At 42.8% G+C, this 19,344-nt stretch overlaps 1 protein-coding gene across 1 annotated transcript in view; it reads left to right on the top strand.

Moving 5' to 3' along the window:
• Positions 1 to 19,344, top strand: part of lama1 (laminin, alpha 1) — a 290,652-nt gene that overhangs the window by 183,827 nt on the left and 87,481 nt on the right. The window contains exons 29-33 of the mRNA XM_043687534.1: positions 3,123 to 3,248; positions 6,012 to 6,133; positions 8,417 to 8,503; positions 8,910 to 9,103; positions 13,259 to 13,401. Coding sequence (XP_043543469.1) covers positions 3,123 to 3,248; positions 6,012 to 6,133; positions 8,417 to 8,503; positions 8,910 to 9,103; positions 13,259 to 13,401 — 672 coding nt within the window. The remainder of the gene's footprint in view (positions 1 to 3,122; positions 3,249 to 6,011; positions 6,134 to 8,416; positions 8,504 to 8,909; positions 9,104 to 13,258; positions 13,402 to 19,344) is intronic.

Below are 19,344 nucleotides of genomic sequence, written 5' to 3' on the forward strand. Positions count from 1 at the left end.
AGCAACTGAAAAGAGCTGTGTGTATTGATTAGTAACTTTCACCCAGTTAGGATGACACTGCAGCCAAATGCATGAAGCTGGCTGGATCTAAAAACCTTTGAAAACCAGGAGCAGATTATAATTTAGATGCTAACTAGATGTTGTGTTCAGTCAGTTCAAAACTCTACAGTGTAATTGGGTCTTTGGTGCAGGAGTAGTGAACTGTAGATCCAAGTATTAGCATGGTACAACTTTGGAACACTCTTTGTGAAAGTTTATGGCTGCGAGGGAATTTGGATCTTTCAAAACGGGGGTAAGTGGAACTTTGTTAGGTATGTTTGTGAGCAAAAGCAGGAAAATAGAGCTGAGACTCAGTTCAGTCACGTTCTTGTGGGTGGTGAGGCTGGCTCAAGATGATTTAACCTCCGAGATGCTCACATTATTCATAAGAACGTATGAACTAGGAGCCATTTGGCCTATCGAGACTGTTCCACCATTCAATACGGTCATGGCTGATCTTTTCATGGCCTCAGCTCCACTTACCCACCCTCTCACCATAACCCTTAATTCCTTCACTGCTCAAAAATCCATTTATCTTGCCTTAAAAACATTCAACAAGGTAGCTTCACTGGGCAAGGAATTCCACAGATTCACAACCCTTTGGATGACAAAGTTCCTCCTCAACTCAGCCCTAAATCTGCTCTGCCTTACTTTGAGGCTGGGCCCCCTAGTTCTAATTTCAATCTCCAGTGAAAATAACCTCCTTGCTTCCACCTTATCTATTCCCTTCACGTGTTTCTATAAGGTCCCCCCTCATTCTTCTAACTTCCAATGTGTGTGGTCCCAATCTGCTCGATCTCTCCTCATAAGCCAACCCTCTCACCTCTGTGAACCTCCTCTGCGTCCCCTTCAGTGCCAGTACCTTCTTTCCCAAGTTAGGAATAAATGTATCAATCCTTTAAAGTTTCAGCAGCTGAAATCTCAAACATTTATGTTCCAGGTATGGCCCCCAGGTGTGCTCCAGGTGTGACCTCACCAGTACCCTGTACAATTGCAGCGTAACCTCGCTATTTATAAAGTCCAACCCTCTAGCAATGAAGTACAATATCCCGTTTGCCGCCTTAATTACCTGTTGCACCTGCAAACCAATTTTTTCTAAGTCATGCCCAGGTCCCTCTGCACAGCAGCTTGCTGCAGTTTTTCTACATTTAAACAATAGTCCATTTTGCCGTTGTTCCTACCAAAATGGATGGATCTCACATTTATGTGACATACGGTCTTGGAGAGGGATGGATTCCAACTCCGCCACTCCATTCCTCGTTTGGGAAAAATGCCTGGCAACAGCAAGTGTGATAGTTTAGATACCTCAGTCATTGCTCTGCCCTCAACTGGGCCTGTCAGTGGGCAAGCAGCCTAAAGTGTATGTACAGTTCTTTAAATATACAAACTGGAGTCCCATAAGACCATAAGAAGTAGGAACAGGAGTAGGCCATTCGGCCCCTTGTTCCTGCTCTGCCATTCAGTCGAATTGTGCTGATCTGACATTCCTCACATCCACTTTCCTGCTCTTTCCCTTAATTCCCCAACTGATCAGGAATCGATCTATCTCAGCTTTAAATGCACACAAGGACTCTGCCCCCCAGAGCTGTCTGTGGTAAGGTGTTTCAAAGACTCATGACCCTCTGAGAGAAGAAATTCCTTCTCAGTCTCAGTCATAAATTGGAACCCCTTTATTCTGGGTCCCTTGCCAAATCCATTTGCAATGATGACTGTTTAATAATTGGATCGTGAACACAACAATTATCACCCCTCGCTGTCATGATTGTTTTCCTTTGATCGATCAGATGGGAACACTATTAAGGTATTCTCTCAATTTTTATTTAAGGTGACCTTTGCTGTGTATGTATTAGATGCTGGTAAGTTGGTCTATTTGTTAAAACTCCCTTAGGGAAAAAAAAAAGAACTTGTAGCTGGAATAAATTTTGAGCTTTTTCTTTAAACGAAGAAATGTAGACGAAAGCATCAGTCCCATAATGCACACCACAGAGACCGAAAAAAATACATCCGGAAGTGGGAGTTGGGTTTATAAACAGAAAATTCTGGAATAACTGAGCTAGTTATGCAGCATCTTTGGAGAAAGTCTTTTTCTTCAGTCATGCTGCCTGGCCTGTGGAGTCCCTCCAATATTTTCTGCTCATAATTTAGATGTCCCGCACCGGCAATACTTTGACACTGTAGATAGGGTTTGGGTGTGATCAAGTCTGGATTTTAACAGACTGTTGATTGAAGGAGGAAAACTGGTATAGAGCTCAGCAAATTCAAAGTCAAACTAAAAAGAAATCAATGCAAGTACCAAATAGCACAGTGATTCAGTGATGACAGAATACAAGGGAACAGAGGAGGTTAAAGGGTGACCTTGTAGAAGTTTATAAAACCATGAGGGGTTTGTATAGGGTGAATGGCAGGTGTCATTTCCCTGGGGTTAGTGATTTCAAGGCTAGAGGGCATATTTTTAAGGTGAGAGGAGAAAGATCTATTTCAAATCTGAGGGGGCAACATTTTTACATAGAGAGTGGTTCATGTGTGGAATGAACTTCCAAAGGAAGTGGTGGATGTGGTTATAGTTACAACATTTAAAAGATAAGTACACAAATAAGAAATGTTTGGAGGGATATGGGCCAAGTGCAGGTGGGTGGGACTAGCTTAGTTTGGGATTATGGTCGGCATGGACTGGTTGGACCGAAGGGTCTGTTTCCATGCTGTACATCTCTATGTCTATGTCTATAACTCTGGTTGATTCATGCTGCCAGATTAAGTGAAAAATTGATCAGCACAAATACATTCTGGCTGGATCTACCGTCACATGGAGTCATAAAGCACAGAAACAGACCCTTCGGTCCAACCCGTCCATGCTGACTAGATATCCCAACCCAATCTAGTCCCACCTGCCAGCACCCGGCCCATATCCCTCCAAACCCTTCCTATTCATATACCCATCCAAATGCCTTTTAAATGTTGCTCTATTTTAAACCATTTGCCAATGAAGATAGTATAAAATAAATGTGGATAAAGTGTAAAACGGGTCAGTGGTAAGTCATCCATCAGTGAGAAATCTTTACTTCTGTTGTCTTTGTATTTTAAAGGAATGTGCTCCTGGGTTCTACAGACAAAAGATGACTGATGGCCTACAGTCACTCAATACCGTGTGTGTCTCATGCAAGTGCAACAACCACAGTAACATCTGTGACCTTGATACAGGCAAATGTCAAGTAAGTGCCATCTATCGATTAATGCAATCCATGCAAAGATTCACAAGATGCTGTCACCAGATTGATCAGTAACACTGTGTCATTCATAGAATTCAACACCGGATTAGGTTCGAGCAATCATTCACTGTTTGCAGATACATAGGGGAGAATTACAGGATAGATTTTCAGCCTGGAGACGGGTAGTGGAAATCAAAAGATGCTGGTTCTGGAGGCAGGATTTTCAATGTCAGAGGCTGTTGCTAGTTGCAGTCAGGCCAGTGGAGTCCAGGCTACTGTTTGAAGGTCAACATTTGTCTCATCTACTTCTCTAAAAGAACGAGCAGGACCCTCTCGTCCCCACACACTCCCCACCCTTATATCCCCAAACACCTCACGGCCCCATCACCAAGATATGCCCCACCTCCCACTTTGCCATATCAAGATTCCCCTTCCATGCCCCCATTATCCTGTTGAGGTGCAATGGACTCTATCGTGACAAAGGAATGTGTAAAAAATACTTAAAAGGAACAGTCATTTCTTGATAAATGAGTTCTGAAGAAAAGTCCGACCAGATTTGAAACATTAACTGCTTTTCTCCACAGATGCTGCCAGATCTGTTGGGTTTCCTCAGCATTCTCTGTGTTTGATAACTTTTCACAGCGTTAAACCCAGTGTATTTTAAACAACACTATTAATTTGCAGCCTAAGAAAAGTATCAATTCTTTTAAAGTTTTAGCAGCTGAAATCTGAAACGTTTCCACTCACTGAACCTGCTGTGAACAGTGAAGATATGACACGACCTGGCAATGACCCAGGGGCTCAGAGGTTGCAGGAGAATAATGGTTGTCTGGGCTTCCTGCCAAGCCTCATTATGTATTTGTCACTGGTTGAATATGTAAATAGCAAGATGACGTTTTAAGTAGGAATTAATATCATTCAACAGTGTAACATTTCAAGGATAGATATGTTTATGTGTCTTACATGACTCTGACCTCAGCGTCAATTTTGATAAAATTCAGCCTGGAGATGTTTGCAGAGGTCCATTGGAAGTAGAAATCAGCCTTATGGAAGTTTAAATTGCCTGGGCAATCTTGGTGTACGCATGCGCGCCTGGACCCTTGCAGAATCGCAGCATGCTGTCTCCCAACTTTCCAATGGTCCAGAGACAGACAGAGTCAGCATCTCTGACAGTGAGGGACTAGCTCCATACAGCACTTCAGTCGACTGTCAGGCCTGGGCTTTGTGCTGAAGTCAGGTAGCTTCCTGGCTCCAGATGTGAGAGGTCAACCAACTAAGGGGTACGGACTTTGCACTCAAGAAATTATTTGACCTTTGTCAATCAGAAAAGAAATCAGTGTGGAGAAACCATCAAAGCGGATTCAAGTCCTAGAGATCCAAATTGGGTTCCCTGCTGAGGGTTTTGAGATTAGGAATTCTATCCAACCCAGCAGCCGTCCCCTGGGAGACCAGCGCAGAGGTAACCTGTAAACCTGGACTTTGCTGCCTCACTTCTTTTATCACAGTGGGTTCTGTAAAATGTAAGGACCATTGAGACCTCATCCCACGAAGCCCCCAATACCATTTAGTTTTGTTTTTATTTTGTGCTCAGTAATTTGGGTGGAAACATCACAATAATAATTTTCAACAATTACATAAAATCTTAACAACCCATTCAATTCAAGGGGCATTTAGGGATGGGCAGTGAACCCGTATTGCATGAACAAATTAAAAAAGGCTGCATCGTATAAACAAAACCTCATGCTCCTTGCAACCTATTTCACTGATATACTTTGTAGATGTTCTGACACCCCAGAGGTATAGCCAGAATAGTTCTCATTTAAAATTGTAGATCGATCTGAAGCAACTACTCTTTTTGCTTTTTTGTGAAGGGAAATTTAAAAGCTGTAGAATCCATGATTACTCTCCAGATATAAGGCAGCAACTACCCTTCTGGGTGCCGAGATTCACTATTAACTTTGATTTAGAATAGCAATTTTAGCTGGAAATGGGAACAATTTCTCATTTAATATTGTGCGCGTTAGATTCCCACTTGTTAACATTGTATTGATCACTATTAAGCCCAAACAGTGCAATAAAGCTGTGGTATAATAGTCCTCCGTCTTCCCTAATGAAAAACTCTCAAAGCATGACAATTAACTCAACCACAAGGCTTTCAGAAGGCATTGGAAGTAGCTGAACTCTTTCTTTCATCGGTGAACATTGGAAAATAATACCTTGATTAGGAAGATGATGACTATATGTGATTAGACCCAATGCTTGAATTAAACTATTAGAATTAAATATTCTGCAGTCATGATCACCTTTGCTGATGCTGATCTTACAATCAGCCAATCTTTGACTTTTATAAATAGCAATAGCAATTCTGCCTTAAAATAGCTTCACGAGATCAGAGGCCACATCCTATTAGTAAGCTCCTGCAGATTGTCTGCTGCATATGTTTGGTATGTTGAGGATGTCAAGATTTGTGGTTTTGCAGGTAATAAACACACAACATTTCATTTATTTCAGCTGCTGAATGTATGTGAGACAGAATTTTTAGCCTGTCTCTGAAGTTAAATTTCTGACTCTATTCCAAGACTATTGTTCACATCTTGGCTACTTTGGATGCCACCTCACTAGGCAGCCGACTTTCACAGAGAGGTGACAGCAATCTAAATATAGGTTTAATTAACCTACACCATGTTTATGTGGCTTATAATGCATTAGTCTCGCCTTTCCTTCCAGTGAATAATCTAATTATGATTTTCTATCTCTGAAAATCAGGCTTGTCGTGACAACACAACGGGTGATCACTGTGAGCTGTGTGCTTCGGGATACTATGGCAGAGTCGGTGGATCTATCACGGACTGCTCCCTTTGTGCCTGTCCCAGATCCCATTCTGGCAGGTAATGTATGACCAGAGGCATCTGTTGTTATTGAGTCACTTAAGATATACTTAGATGGCACAGTTTCTCAGTGGTTAGCACTGCTGCCTCATAGTGCCAGGGACCCAGCTTCAATTCCAGCCTTGGGTGACTGTTTGGAGTTTGCACATTCTCCCCGTGTCTGTGTGGGTTTCCGCTGGGTGCTCCAGTTTTTTGCTCAATTCAGAGATGAGCACGTTAGGTAGAATTTGCCATGCTAAATTGCCCATAGTGCCCAGGGATGCATGGGTTAGGTGGGTCAGCCATGGGAAGTGTAGGATTATGGAGAAAGGGTAGAGGTTTGGGTGTGATGCAGTTTAGAGGATTGGTGTGGACTTGATGAACCGAATGGCCTGCTTCCATATTATAGAGATTCTGTGCCTATATACAGCTCCTTCAGTCCAACTCGTTCATGCCAATCAGATATCCTAAATACATCTCGTCCCATTTGGCCAATATCCCTCTAAACCCTTCCTATTCATATACCATTCAGATGCCTTTAAATATTGCAATAGTACCAGCTTCCTCTGGCAGCTCATTCCATACATGCACCACCCTCTGTGTGAATAGGTTGTCCCTTGGTCTCTTTTATATCTTTCCCAGCTCACCATAAACCTATGTCCTCAAGTTCTGAACTCCTCCACCCCAGGGAAAAGACTTTGTCTATTTACCCTATCCATGCCCCTCATGATTTTATAAACCTTAGCTTCGGACACTGCACCCTGCCTGTGTTCCCGATGAAGGGCTTTTGCCCGAAACGCGATTTTCCTGCTCCTCAGATGCTGCCTGACCTGCTGTGCTTTTCCAGCACCACTCTAAGCTCGACCCATCACTAACAGGAATCCATCTTATTTTTACTTCTGGAAATTCTGAATATATACAGGGATTTGAGAAAGTTGCATATTTACTTTCTTGTTAAGAAAAGGATTTCTGACAATGAAGAAAACAGAAAGTTGGATTCAGACCATTGTCACATCTCAGTAATTCTACTGAGGTTAATCAATTCGTGTTTTCCCCTTAACTCTGGCAATTTTTTGTGCTGATGAAGCTGAGAGATATCGGTGGTTTGGGCGTTTGCATCTCAAATACTTGGTAAAGTAAGGTCACTTGTGTTATTTCAACCTCTCATTATCAGCATCATAGAGCCATAGAGATGTACAGCACGGAAATAGATCCTTTGGTCCAACTTGTCCATGCCAACCAGATATCTTAGATTAACCTAGGCCCATTTGTCAGCATTTGGCCATATCCCTCTAAACCCTTCCTATTCATATACCTATCCAGATACCTTTTAAATGTTGTAATTGTACCAGCCTTCACCACTTCTTCTGGCAGCTCATTCCATACACACACCACCCTCTGCGTGAAAAAGATGCCCCTTAGGTCCCTTTCAAATCTTTCCCCTCTCACCTTAAACCTACGCCCTCTTCTTTTGGACTCCTGTATCTTGGGGATAGGACCTTGTTTTTCACCCTATCCATGTCTCTCATGATTTTATAAACCTCTCTAAGGTCACCCCTCAGCCTCCAGTGAAAATAGCCCCAGCCTATTCAGCCTTTCCCTATTGCTCAAACCCTCCAGCCTGGCAACATTCTTGTAATTTTTTTCTGAACCCTTTGAAGTTTAAAAAAATCTTTCCTCTAATGAGGAGACCAGAATTGAACGTAGTATTCCAAAACTAGCCTTACCAATGTCCTGTGAAGCTGCAATATGACCTCCCACTTCTGATATAGGCAAACAGTTCCAAATGAGCATTTCATTCCTTCACTATAAAAAGTATTGAGGTGGTAATACTGCTTAATTTTACATTTACTGGAAGTAAGTTTAGCTTTGATGGACAATATGAAAAGGAGAGGCAGAGATTTGTGCACCCAGATTCCATTGAAAAAAAGAATTAGGTGGGTTGTATAAGGTTGAGGAAAATCAATACTGTCCTTTTCACACCAGTGATCAAAGAGCAAGTTACCCCTAATTGTTCAAGAACCCATTGATAGACAATTATACCTTGCAATGGAAATAAATTCAGATATGTAATAAATAAATGCAGATTAATATGTCATCAGTATGCTTTGGAGAAATTGTGAACACGTATGCCCATGGTCTAAATATCCTTTATTGTCACTTATTGCAAATTGGTTTGTAACCAAACTGTTTTATTTTCAATTTTTGAGGGAGTAAATTACCAATTGTTTCAAACTCCTGTAAATACATGTCTGACCAATTGTTTTGCGTTGCCTTCCAACTGTTCCCCCTTTTTCTCACCAGCTTTAGCCCCACATGTGTATTGGAGGGCGTGAGTGATTTCCGTTGTAATTCCTGTCTGATTGGCTATGAAGGACAGTACTGTGAGAGGTCGGTTTCTTTATTAAACAGAACACTGTCATTATTGCTTCTTTCCCATGTGGCTTGGAACCCTTTGCAGCCTTTGTGTGGTGGATTTATCTGTTATATAAATCAACACTAATCTTATTGTAATTTTACACTTCTTAATGCATGACATTTTCATTGTTTGCCGTCTCGCCATATAATTTAATGGCTGAATCTCATTCATTGTACCCAGAGCAATCAAATCTTATGCTGTTCATGTAAAGTGTAATGAGGATTGCGCTATACAGAGGAACAGTTAGCATGATCTTGTGAAATAAATTCATCCTTTCTCAGACGTGTGTCATCCCACTTGAGAGTTTTGTACACAGAATCAGAGCACTAACGTTAAACACTGATTTATTTTCTGTTTCTTCCTGTCTTGTGCCTTTAGATGTGCTCCTGGTTACTATGGTAGCCCACGTGTACCAGGCGGTAGATGTCAAAGGTGTGAATGTAACCCGAATGGTTCTGTGCACATCAACTGTCATCCTTTAATGGGCCATTGTGTTTGCAAACCAGGTGTAACGGGTCGACTCTGTAATCAATGTGAAGCTAAGCATGTGCTGGTGGAAAGTGAATGCATATGTATGTATATTTACATTTTTTTATACTTCCAAAAAGTCTTAAACAGATAACATAGGATGAAGTTTTCTGTAGATTCTCCTGTTTCCTTCAGAATAGGTTTTGGTAATGTGTCCCTGATTCGTTGTGAAGGAAATTTATTTCTGGCTTCCAAGTCTTCGTTTCCTGATTTCTTTTTTCTCTTTACTCATTCGTAGGATGTGATGTTGTTGGCAAGGCCAGCATTTGTTGGCCATCCCTCATAGTCCATGAGCTGAGTGGCTGGCTGGGCTATTTCAGAGGGCATCTAAGAGACAAGCACATGGCCTGGGGCCTGGAATCATGTGTGTGCTAAACCAAATAAAGGATCGCACGATACCCACTTGAAACGACATTAATGAACAAGCTGGGTGTTTACAGCAACTGACAATGGATATCATGGTCATGATTATTGAGACTAGCTTCCAATTCCACCAACAGCCATTGTAGAATTTCGACCAGTGGCACCAGAGCATTAGGCCAGGCCTCTGGATTACTAGTCCGATGAAATGCACCATCTCTCTGATATCCCTGAGATAGAATCATGTGCAAACAGGCCATTTGGCCCATTGAGTCCACACCGACCCTCCAAACAGCATCCCACCCTGACCCTATAACTCTGCATTTCTAATGGCTAACCCACTTAACCTGTACATGCCAGCACACTATGGGCAATTTAGCGTGGCTAATCCACCTAACCTGCACATCTTCGGATTATGGGAGGAAACCCGCGCAGACACTGGGAGAATGTGCAAACTCCACACAGACAGTCGCCCGAGGCTGGAATCGAACCCAGACCCTGGTACTGTGAGGCAGCAGTGTTAACCTCTGAGCCACTGTACCGATGAGCTCTCCCAAGTGAAATCAAATCAAATAACCAGACTGAGAGAAAACATTTGTGAAGCTCTAAGAAAAGCATGGTGGTGTTGAACTAATCCGGCAATGATTAATTGACAACTGGAAGAGTTCTTCTGAAGTGCCAGCACAGACACAATGGGTCAAATGGCTCTGACTGTGTTGTAACATTAGGAGTCATTTGCAATCCCAACCAACAGACTTGAAATGTAATTGTCACTGAGTAGTCTGATTATGATCGAACACTGTGTGACATGTGGTATCATACAAAAATTTGCTTACCTTGCTCAGTAACTGGCAAGTCTTCACCAGCTGTGTGTAGTAAAATTCATTACTTCCAGCTTTTGAGTCTCACTGCTGCTCAGAGTTAAAATTCCACAGAGCAATGTTTATAGCACCTTGGTTAATGAATTTATACAAAGTTCTTCACTTTAACAGGGCTGTCATCTTGTTCAGAGCAAGCACATCACCAATTTTGTTTAAAAAGTAAACAAATGTTATTCAGGTGCCAAGGCATTACAAATTATCGCACAGCAGATTTTCAATTTGCCTGTGCTTCAGGGAAGACACTCTGTAACATTAGTGTTGAACATCATGTTTCATGACCAACTGGACATGATCTGCCATTCTTTATGGTTTGCTTTGAATGCACTCACTGGGAAAAGAGGTTGCAGAGAAAATGCTGGGATGAGATTACTGATATCAAGAGACATATTAAAGGCATGATATTAAAAATCGCAAATGCCTTGTTCTAAAATGTTTTGTGCACACACATGTTTGTGCACGAGAGTGAGACACTTGCATGTACAGACATTCAGGCTAGACACGTGGTGTTGTAGCTTTTCTCTCTGTTGTTACAGATAGCCTTTGGCAAGGTTCTGTTTGGTAGACTAATTAGTAAAGTTAGATCACATGGGATTCAGGATGAGCGTGCCATTTGGATGCAAAGTTAGCTTGATGGTAGGAGACAGAGAGTAGTGGTAGATGGTTGTTTTTCAGACTGGAGGCCTGTGACCAGTGGTGTTGCTCAGGGATTGGTACTGGATCCATTTTTGTTTGTCATTTATATAAATACTTAGGATGAGAATACAGAAGGCATGGAAAGTAAGTTTGCGGATGACACCAAAGTTGGTGGTACAGTGGACAGTGAAGAAGGTTTCCTAAGATTATAAAGAAATTATTGATTAGTTGAGTCAATAGGCTGAGGAGTAGCAAATGGAGTTTAATTTGGATAAATGCGAGTTATTACATTTTGGTAAAACAAACAAGGGCAGGACTTACACAATTTAAGGTAAGGCCCTGGGTAGTGTTAGGAGAAAGTGAGGACTGCAGATGCTGGAGATCAGAGTCAACAGTGTGGTGCTGGAAAAGCACAGCCAGTCAGGCGGCATCCGAGGAGCAAGAGAATTGATGAAGGGCTCATGCCAGAAACGTCAATTCTCCTGCTCCTTGGATACTGCCTGACCTGCTGTGCTTTCCCAGTGCCACATTCTCAACTGTGGATAGTGTTGTAGAACAGAGACACCTAGAGGTGCAGGTAGATTATTCTTTGAAATTTGTGTCACAAGTAGACAGGGTGGTTAAGAAGGAGTATAGCATGCTTGCCTTCCTTGCTCAGACCTTTGAGTGTAGGGGTTGGGACGTCATATTGAGCTTGTACAGGACATTGGTGAGGCCTCTTCTGGAGTACTGTGTACAGTTCTGGTCACCTTGCTATAGGAAGGATATTATTAAATTGTAGAATGTTCAGAAAAGATTTGTCAGGATGTTCCCAGGAATAGATGGTTTAAGTTATAAAAATAGGCTGGATAGGCTGAAACTTTTTTCACTGGAGGGTAGGAGATTGACAGGTGACCTTATAACGGTTTATAAAATCATGATGGGCATAGATAAGGTGAATGGCAAGGGTCTTTTATCTAGAGTGGGGGAATTCAAAACCCAGGGGAGATATAGTTAAGGTGAGAGGAGAATGTTTTAAAAGGGAAATGTGGGGCAACGTTTTTTCCACACAGATTACTTCCTGTGTAGAATGTGCTTCCTGTCAGAGGAAGTGGTGGATGCAGGTACAGTTGCAACACTTAAAAGACATTTGGATAAATACATGAATAGGAAAAGTTTGGAAGGACATGAGCCAAAAGTAGGCAAGTGAAACTAGTTTAGTTTGGAACTGTGGTAGGCGTGGACTGGTTGGACCGAAGGGTCTACTTTCATGCTGTATGACTCTAATAGACTTGGAGCAACTGCAATTGCACCCTCTAGGCAGGAGAATCTTTGTCAGAAGCAATAGCCTAGAAATTATTTTAGACAACCTTGATTTTAATGCACGAACACCATGTTACTTTGTCTACTATTCTTAAGTTGCCAATCTGTGCTGATAAATGAAGCAGCCCTGAGTTGTTCTTGTTTCTCGAAGTTCCGTTTCAATTCAGTCAGAAATCCCATGAAGGTCAACTTAATTTTACTCAATGTTTTATAACAGGCAGTATCAGATTAAATCCTCAATAATTTTAACTTCGACCGAAGAGAGAATGAAAATTGAAACATATACTCACAACACGCAATTGGCCAATATCAGAATTACCATCACTTCTTTATTTTCAGAAGCTATCTGTAGCTAGCTATGTGAGTCTGATGTTGGTGGATTTCTACATATTAAGTTTATCAGGGACAGTGCAGGACAGTGATGTTGAAGTCGAAGATAAGCCAATATCTCATTGAATGGGCGTACAGACAGGAAGGGCTGAATGTCCTCCACCTGTTCCCATTTCTCACATTCTTCTGTTGTTCCCCACTCAGCTCTCCCACTGAGGAGCAGTGCTTGTGAGAAGTACATCTCCCAACCTCATGGATGTCCCAAATGTTCCTAAAATTCACACTTGGCATTCCACAGTAAGATGAGGATGCAGTTTTACACATGGGAATTTTAAAAGAAATTTTTACCACAGTTTACAAACTAAGCTGTAAAATCTCACTGTGGATGCTGGAAATCTGAAACAAGGACAGAGTGTGCTGGTGAAGCATCTGTAGCGAAAGAAGCAGAGTAAATGTTTCAAACCAAATATCAGTGTCCTTTAAGAGTCACATTGGACATTTCTCTCTCCATGGAGGCTGTCAGAGCTGCTAAATTTCTCTCGCAAATTTTGTATTTCTGACAAATCTCACCTTTTACTCTCCCATATTTTTCCATTCAAGTAACAAAATCATCAGATGGCTGTGACGGATTTTTGAATTTTCTGACAATCCTTGCTTTTCTGTTCCTGACATTTCTCTCACTTTCTCCCCCAGCTTGTGATGATGATTGCACAGGACTCCTGCTATCTGATCTTAGCAACTTGGAAACCATTTTGATGACATTAAACGTGACAGGCTTTGATCCAGCTCCCTATAATCTCTTTACTGACATAGAAAACAGGACAGAACAATACAAGGTGAGGCGCTTTAGTATGCTTCCATATTGGTGACTCGGGTGAGATAATCTGTCAATACATTTAACACAGAGATCAGAATGGGTTACAGAGTTAGCTCGTTCAGGTTTTTGCCCATTAATGACAGCTTTCAGTCTTTCCAAAGAGACCAGGACAGAACTCACCAGTCGGTTTACAAGCGAGTGTGGGGTACTGTAAATGACCATGATTTGCCTTAGCACTGGGATCCTGACCTCCCCACATCTCCATCCTGTTCCAGTGTGGTGAATGTAACCTCAGTTAGCCCACCTATTCCTGCCTAAATCAGGTCCTGTTGATGAGGGCTATTTGGCCACCCACCCAGTTTGTTGGCAGGACTCCGAGGTCAGTGGGAAAACCCAGGATGGTGGGGAGGGAGGGGAAGGAATGTGAGAGAGAGAGACACACCCTCCTTTCAGCATCACTTGCCCCCCCAGTCCCTCCCCAGCAACAAGCCATGAATTCAGGCCAATCCCTGTGGATGCTCCTTCTCCACTTTCCTCTCCATCAACACCAATCCCACTCAGCTTCTCTCCTCAGCCTGAGATGTGATAGACACACACAGATGTAGCCCACCTTGCCCAATACACAGACATATACACACAGACACGTATACACACACATACAGACCCATATATAGACACACATACATACACAGAACCAACACACTGACACACACATGCAGATGCATACGCACAGGCATGCACTCACAGATACGCACACAGGCACTTACACAGACATGCGCAAACACACACAGATGCACAGACATGCACAAGCAGACACACAGTCACGTAGACATGCATGCAAACACACGTAGACAGATACACAGATGTGCCCATCCAGACATGCATGGAGACACAAACATACAGGCATATACACACTCGCAGACACAGATGGGCACAGACACACACATCCATTCGAGGCCTTGTAGTTCCAGACATGACCACTGCTGTTTCTGGGTCTGGGAGCTATTGGCCAATCAAACGGTCAGCAGCCATTGGTGGAGGTTCCATCACTGAGCAATGGTCACTCCTTGGAGCATTAAACCAGTGTGGGGCAGCCAGCACTGGTGAAGATGTGGAATGGGAAACCATGTGAAAACTCCCAGCCCAGGTGAGAAATGTAAATGTTGGCTTTTGTTTTGGGATACTGACCGCTGGCAGCTTGCAGGGGCTAGCTTGCTGTCACCTGGGCCTTAAAGAGAAGGCTTTTAGACTCAGTAAGATGTGATTCAGTGCTACCCAAATGTTGCCCTGCTGTGCGTCCATTTTGAGATGAAAAGTGTGACCCCTGCCCCCCTCAGTGAGCTGGTGGAGGGGAGGGAGGTTGGTGTTGGTTGGAAGAGGTGAAGAAATATGGGATTGTGGAAGTTATTGCGGGGTGTATAGCCATTGCTGTCTCATAACCACAAAATTTCATCATGTGACCTCCCATGGGGTCCCGACCCTAACCTTGGGGTCCCGACTCTAACCTTGGGGCCCCGACCCTAACCTTGGGAAGCCCTGGTGGAGTTTATTTCTTGATGACAAACCGCTACAAATTACAAGATAAAACATGGTTACAAAGATGGTGAGGAGATCTATGGGTATTCGTGTCCTTTTTTATCCCAACCTATGCATCATCAGATTGGGTGGAACTAAACGCAGTCGCTAACAGGAACTCTTTCAGAACTATTACCTTGTGCAAATATGGAAACTTTGGGTGAGATAGTCCCTAAGGCAGTAATGCTGTCATTTTATGGCTTTTAATAAGGTATTGATGTCAGTGTCAATTTTGTCACAGTTGCTGCCACATTAAATGAAACATTTGTGGCCAGAGTGACTGACTGATTGATAATGGAGCATGGCATGCTTTATATGGTGAAACATAATGGAGGTGTATAACATGGCTGTAACATCACGTATATTGTAAAGGATCTGGTTTGTGACCACCTGTAAACAGTAGTCGACTCTCACCCTGACTAAATTTAAGATTATTGAGGTGAAGGGAATCTTTATTAATGATGTAAAAGAAATATTTATGAGTAAATAAACCTAAAACCAGCAACAGTTGTTTGCTAAGAATTGTAGACCCCCAACACTTGCTATGGAATTGCAATATATCTGTAACTGATACAGAGTTCCTGGTTTATCCCTTAATGATGATCAAGAATCTGAAACTGATAGATTTTTACGTGTTTCTGTAACTAGTTTATTCTCTGCGATGGGATGTGGCTATCGCTGGCAATTTATTGCCCACCCCTATTTTTGGTCTTGTACTGAGTAGCTTATAAAAGGCAGAGATGAGTAAACTATGTAGCTGCGGGCCTGGGGTTACATCTCGCCTATGCCAGGTACAAAGGGCAGATTTCCTTCTGGAAACGGATGCATTTTTAAACAACTATCAGTAGTCTAGCTGTTAGTTACAAATTCCTTTTTAATGGGGTTTAAATCCTGCCAATAACCACAGTGGGATTTGAACTGACCTGAAACACTAGCCCAGTGACAATACCACTTCACCACCATCTTCCCCCAACATGTAGCAGTAACAAGGCTGAACATTTCTGCGATATCTCCTCACTTATAAAGTGAACTTCGCTGACTATTTTATATTAGGTCAGTCAGACTGAAAGGATTTTCAGAAGATCTAGCAATAGTCAGAATTTCTTCATGTAAATCAAAGTCTAGTAACTGAAACAAAAGTGGAAGCAGAAGATCTGAAATAAAGCACAGAACATGCCAGAGGAACTCTGCAACTTAGATTCTCTACAGTGTGGAAACAGGCCCTTCGGCCCAACAAGTCCACACCGACTCTCCGAAGAGCAACCCACCCAGACCCATTCCCCTACATTCACCCCGACGAATGCACCTAACACTACGGGCAATTTAGCATGGCCAATTCACCTAACCTGCACATCTTTGGACTGCGGGAGGAAACCTGAGCACCCGGAGGAAACCCACACAGACACAGGGAGAACGTGCAAACTCCACACAGATAGTTGCCCAAGGTTGGAATTGAACCCAGGTCCCTGGCGCTGTGAGGCAGCAGTGCTAGCCACCATGCCACCCTGGAAGTTTCTGTGAATAGCAAAACAGTTAACATTTTGAGTCCAAAGACTATTTTTCACTGTTCTCCTTTGCCCTTGAAATGATGACTTTCTCGCTCCTCCATCACCAGCAGACTTGCTGAGTTTCTCCTGCACTTCCTGATTTTATTGCAGTGATTGGATGCTGAATTGAATGCATGGTCATTTTTTGCATAATGAGATTAGAAAGTATTCCCCTTATTGCTTTCAGTGTAATTTTGTTAGTATTTCAGTGATCAGTTTACCAATTGTAATTGCTGTAAAACATGATCTGTAAAGAGAAAGGAATGAAAGAAAGAATACAGTCTTTGCTCTGGAAAATTTTCACTCACAACTGTAGTGCAGAGGGGATGGTAAATCCTACCGATAGATCAGACCATATGTTGTTAGTCTGTGAGAGTTTGTGTAAAATGAAGACAGATGTTCTCTGGGACTAACAACAGGAGCAGCAATTTTCACTCGAAATACATGTCTTAAATGCTGAGATCAGTGTAATGTGGAACAGCTGGAGCTCTTGTGTGCTAGAATGTTGAATACAAACAGTGTGAAGAGTTCTCAGCAAGAGATTTGCTAACGAAGCCTCATCTTGTCCTCAATGTGCTTGAACTTTCAACTTTTTACTAAGATAATTGAACGCAACTTGGCGTAACATTTACAACTGCCAGGAGTTTGTTTTGCCCGCAGCAAGATTTTCCTCCCCACACGTGTTGGAAATGTAGAGTGGGTGTGAACTTTGTCTCCGAATCGATTCGATGCACCTGACTTAGAATTCCTCAGTTACAAGTGTTTAATTAGAATAATTGATTACCAGTTCGGAGCACATGACTGGAAATCAGCTTGAACACTTCTGGCAACCTGCGTGGTGGCTCAGTGGTTAGCACTGCTGCCTTGCAATGCCAGGGACATGGGTTTGATTCCAACCTCGGGCGACTGTCTGTGTGGAGTTTGCACATTCTCCCAGTGTCTGCATGGGTTTCCTCCCACAGTCCAAAGATGTGCAGCTTAGGTGAGTTGGCCATGCTAAATTGCCCATAGTGATAGGTGCATTAGTAAGGAAATGGGTCTGAGTGGATTACTCTTTGGAGGGCCTGTTTCTGCACTGTAGGGAATCTAATCCAATCTTCGCTGCTGTTCTGCAATGCTACTATCCTATGGAGGAAGCTTTCCACTATTACTGAAACCTGTGCTCCTTTTTAGACTTCAATACAATCTGTGCGGTCATGGTGCTCCAGACATTAGCTGTCTGAACAGAGGGGCAATAATAACGCAACTCTACAGCTCACTGGTGGACTCCCTGTTTCTGAGTCAAAGTATTTCCTCTCCACTCTCTACAAGACACAAGTCAGGAGTGTAATGGAAAGTTTCCCACTTACCTGGATGAGAGCAACAACACTCAAGAAGCTTGGCACTATCCTGGGCAAACCAGCCTGCTTGATTGTCACCACATCCACAAGCATCCACTCCCTCCACCACCGACACTCAGTAGCAGTGCTTTGTGCTATCTACAAGATGCTCTGCAGTAACTCACCAATGCTCCTCAAACAGCACTTTCCAAACACACAATGTCTCTAAACCAAGAAGGACAAAGGCAGTAGGTACATGGAAACATCCCCATCGCCTGTAAGCTCTCCACCAAGCCACTCATCATCCTGATTGGGAAATTAATCGCCGTTCCTTCAGTGTTGCTGGGTCAAAATCCTGGTGCTCCCTTTCTAACCACTTTGTAGATTTACCTGCAGCACATGGACTGCAGTGGTTTAAGAAGGCAAATGACATCAGGTTATTGTGTAAGAGACTTATTTGAAATCACAAGCTTTCAGAGCACTGCTCCTTCGTCCGGCGAATGAAAGAGAAGCACACAGGCACAGAATTTACAGGTAGAGAGAGATCAAGGGCAGAGAGATCAAAAGATCATATAAATAGTGTAAGCGGAGTGTCAAATAATAAGTCTCTGCAGGTGATCAAGAGCGTCAGACAATGTGAGTAAAGTGTCAACAGCTGAATAACAAGCGAAAAGATGATCAATAATCCGATTAAATGAGGCAGACAGATACACAAAAAAATGACTGGAATAATGTTAGGTATAAGAGTCGCATGCTGAGGGTCTAACCAAAGGAATAAGAAATCCAAAACTGTACAAACTAATTATGGTAGCAATTTATCAAGGTGATGGTGTCAAAACAGGAAAGTAAGGAAGATTTTACAACGACAGAACAGTTTGATGAGGTCACATGTGGCATAACATGAACCCACGATCATGGTTGAGACCATCTTCATGTTTGCAGAACTTAGTTAGTCGTTTCTGCTCAGCGATTGTGTGTTGTTGTGTACCGTGAAGACCATCTTGGAGGATGCTTATTGGAAGATCGGAAGCTGAATGTCCTTGGCCCCTGAAGAGTTCCCCGACTGGGAGGGAACACTCCTGCCTGGCGATTGTTGCGCAGTGTCCATTCATCCGTTGCCATAGCATCTGCATGGTCTCGCCAATGTACCATGCCTCGGGGCATCCTTTCCTGCAGCACATGGGATGGACAGCATTGGCCGAGTCACATGAGTATCTGCCATGTACCTGATGGGTAGTGTTCCCACACGTGATGTATCCATGTCGATAATCTGATTTGTCTGTAATGGTGTCCATGCCAGGGTTGTGTGGTGTTGTGTGGTTGATGTTATCCTGAAGGCTGGGCAGTTTGCTGCAAATGATGGTCTGTTTAAGATGTGGTGGTTGTTTGAAGGCAAGAAGGGTAGGTGTAGGGATGATCTTGGCAAGATGCTCATTGTCATCGATGAAATGCTGAAGGCTGTGAAGAAAATGGCATAGTTCTCTGTCCGGAGCTGAAAATGTGTTGCTGGAAAAGCGCAGC

This window comes from Chiloscyllium plagiosum, chromosome 4 (genome assembly GCF_004010195.1).
Source record: "Chiloscyllium plagiosum isolate BGI_BamShark_2017 chromosome 4, ASM401019v2, whole genome shotgun sequence".
In the NCBI taxonomy this organism is placed as follows: domain Eukaryota; kingdom Metazoa; phylum Chordata; class Chondrichthyes; order Orectolobiformes; family Hemiscylliidae; genus Chiloscyllium; species Chiloscyllium plagiosum.